At 30.6% G+C, this 1,714-nt stretch overlaps 1 protein-coding gene across 1 annotated transcript; it reads right to left on the reverse strand.

Annotated features, from left to right (window-relative positions):
* Positions 1-671: 671 nt before the first annotated feature.
* On the reverse strand, positions 672-1,412 carry LOC148852735 (Ycf1 domain protein). The gene is given in 4 exon segments (XM_088945847.1): positions 672-757; positions 794-883; positions 916-951; positions 1,076-1,412. Coding segments are annotated over 4 exon segments (549 nt in total).
* Between the last annotated feature and the right edge of the window lie 302 nt (positions 1,413-1,714).

The following is a 1,714-nucleotide window of genomic DNA, read 5'->3' on the forward strand; positions in this document are numbered from 1 at the left end:
AATTGACGGAATTACGAATGGGGTTGGTGTTACAAGTTTCTATGTATGAGAAGGGATCAAATATGTTGGGGGTGGGTGAATCTCTTCTTCCCTCTTCTTGTATTGATTTTATGTATCAATTTTTTTATTAATTTATTACTTTTTGAATCTATAATTTATATTGAATCTATATTTTATTTTTATATTTAATATTGAATTTATAATTTATAAACTAAAAGTATAAATTATAACATTTAAAATATTGATATCTTAATTAAATGATTACTTTTTTATACAACTCAATACTATATAGAATAGAATTTATTAGTATCGAATTTTCTATTCGAATTAGTTACTGTTAACTTAGATATCGTTTTTGTTGATAAATCTTATGTTCGTTCCTTACACAAAAGAGGATTTGAATTCTATTTCTAATTTTGATTTTTTTTTATTTCCATCCAAATAAGAATTTTCATAAATTAGCCTATTTTTATAACATGTATCTTTAAAGTGAAAGTGAAATTCATCCTTTGTTTTTTTCTTTCTATTCACTCGAATCTCTTTCTATTTTGTCTGGATCCTCCTTTTCTTCCGAACACAGGGAAGGGGAAGGGCCTTCTAGGGTCTTCTTCGCCAAAACAAAAAGAGGTCTTTATCCTGTTTAGTCCCCTTCGTTTCGGAAGTCATTTATTTTACATCTGTTTCTTCCTCACTTTCCCCCCTTCTGTTTTTGAGGTTTCTTTCAGTTTCTTAGTGAAAATAGGTGATGGCATTCTGCCTAAATAGTAGACACAGGTGATAAATAAGAGAATACTAAAGATTTAAGCCATAGAATTTCTCAATTCTGACACGGTACTTATTAGATCAAATAAGTAAATTAGATCGAATAGAATGATTTTGCTGTATCTAGAATAATACCAAATCAACCCATTTCATGAGTAAAATGTGACCAATTAACCAACCAACAAACTACTTGTTATAAATAACATCTTGTTGTTGCATTGAAACATAGAAATTTTGATTAATCTAGCTAATGTTGAACTTGGTAAAATGAAATGGTTGAATAATTGAAAAATGAGATTATTTAAGAATACACATTGAATGCTGAGATTATGCATTGAATTTTATGTAGTAGATCCATAATCAAAAAAGTGTTTGTGATTGTTCTAGAAGAAATGAAACAAAAGATATGGTAGAACTAGGACAGTTATTGTATGAGGTCTACCCAATGCTAGATGCAGAGGCACATAATAGATCGATATGAACATCATGAGCTGTCCCGTAATAAAACCAGTTGTTGCTGATACCTCCTTCTCGGTTCCTTCTTCCATAACCCGAGCTCGGAGAAGGAAGAGATAAGAGGGCCCTATGGAAAATGTGGTCAGAAATCCATAATAGAGTTTGACTACAACGGCCAAATTGATTATCTTCATGCATAAGGAGAATAGATTACCTAGTAGAAAAGATTTCAAAATCATCACAAACCTCCCTTTTTTCTTTTCTATTACAATTTCTCGATTATTATATGATGATTTCTTAACTTTCCATTTGTAGAAATAGAAAGTGATAAACTAGAAATGACATCTTTTATGTCAATGACACCAAAGGGATATTAAATGAATGGAATTGGGATATGAATGGAATATAATGAAATAGAGCCACTTTGAGATTCCCTATGAAATGAGGCATGGAACGAAGCCACTACGAAGAAGTTTCAGAAGTTACGAAGGAAGCT

The sequence above is a fragment of the Nelumbo lutea genome, chromosome 5 (assembly GCF_056320005.1).
Source record: "Nelumbo lutea isolate HS-2025 chromosome 5, American lotus-T2T, whole genome shotgun sequence".
In the NCBI taxonomy this organism is placed as follows: domain Eukaryota; kingdom Viridiplantae; phylum Streptophyta; class Magnoliopsida; order Proteales; family Nelumbonaceae; genus Nelumbo; species Nelumbo lutea.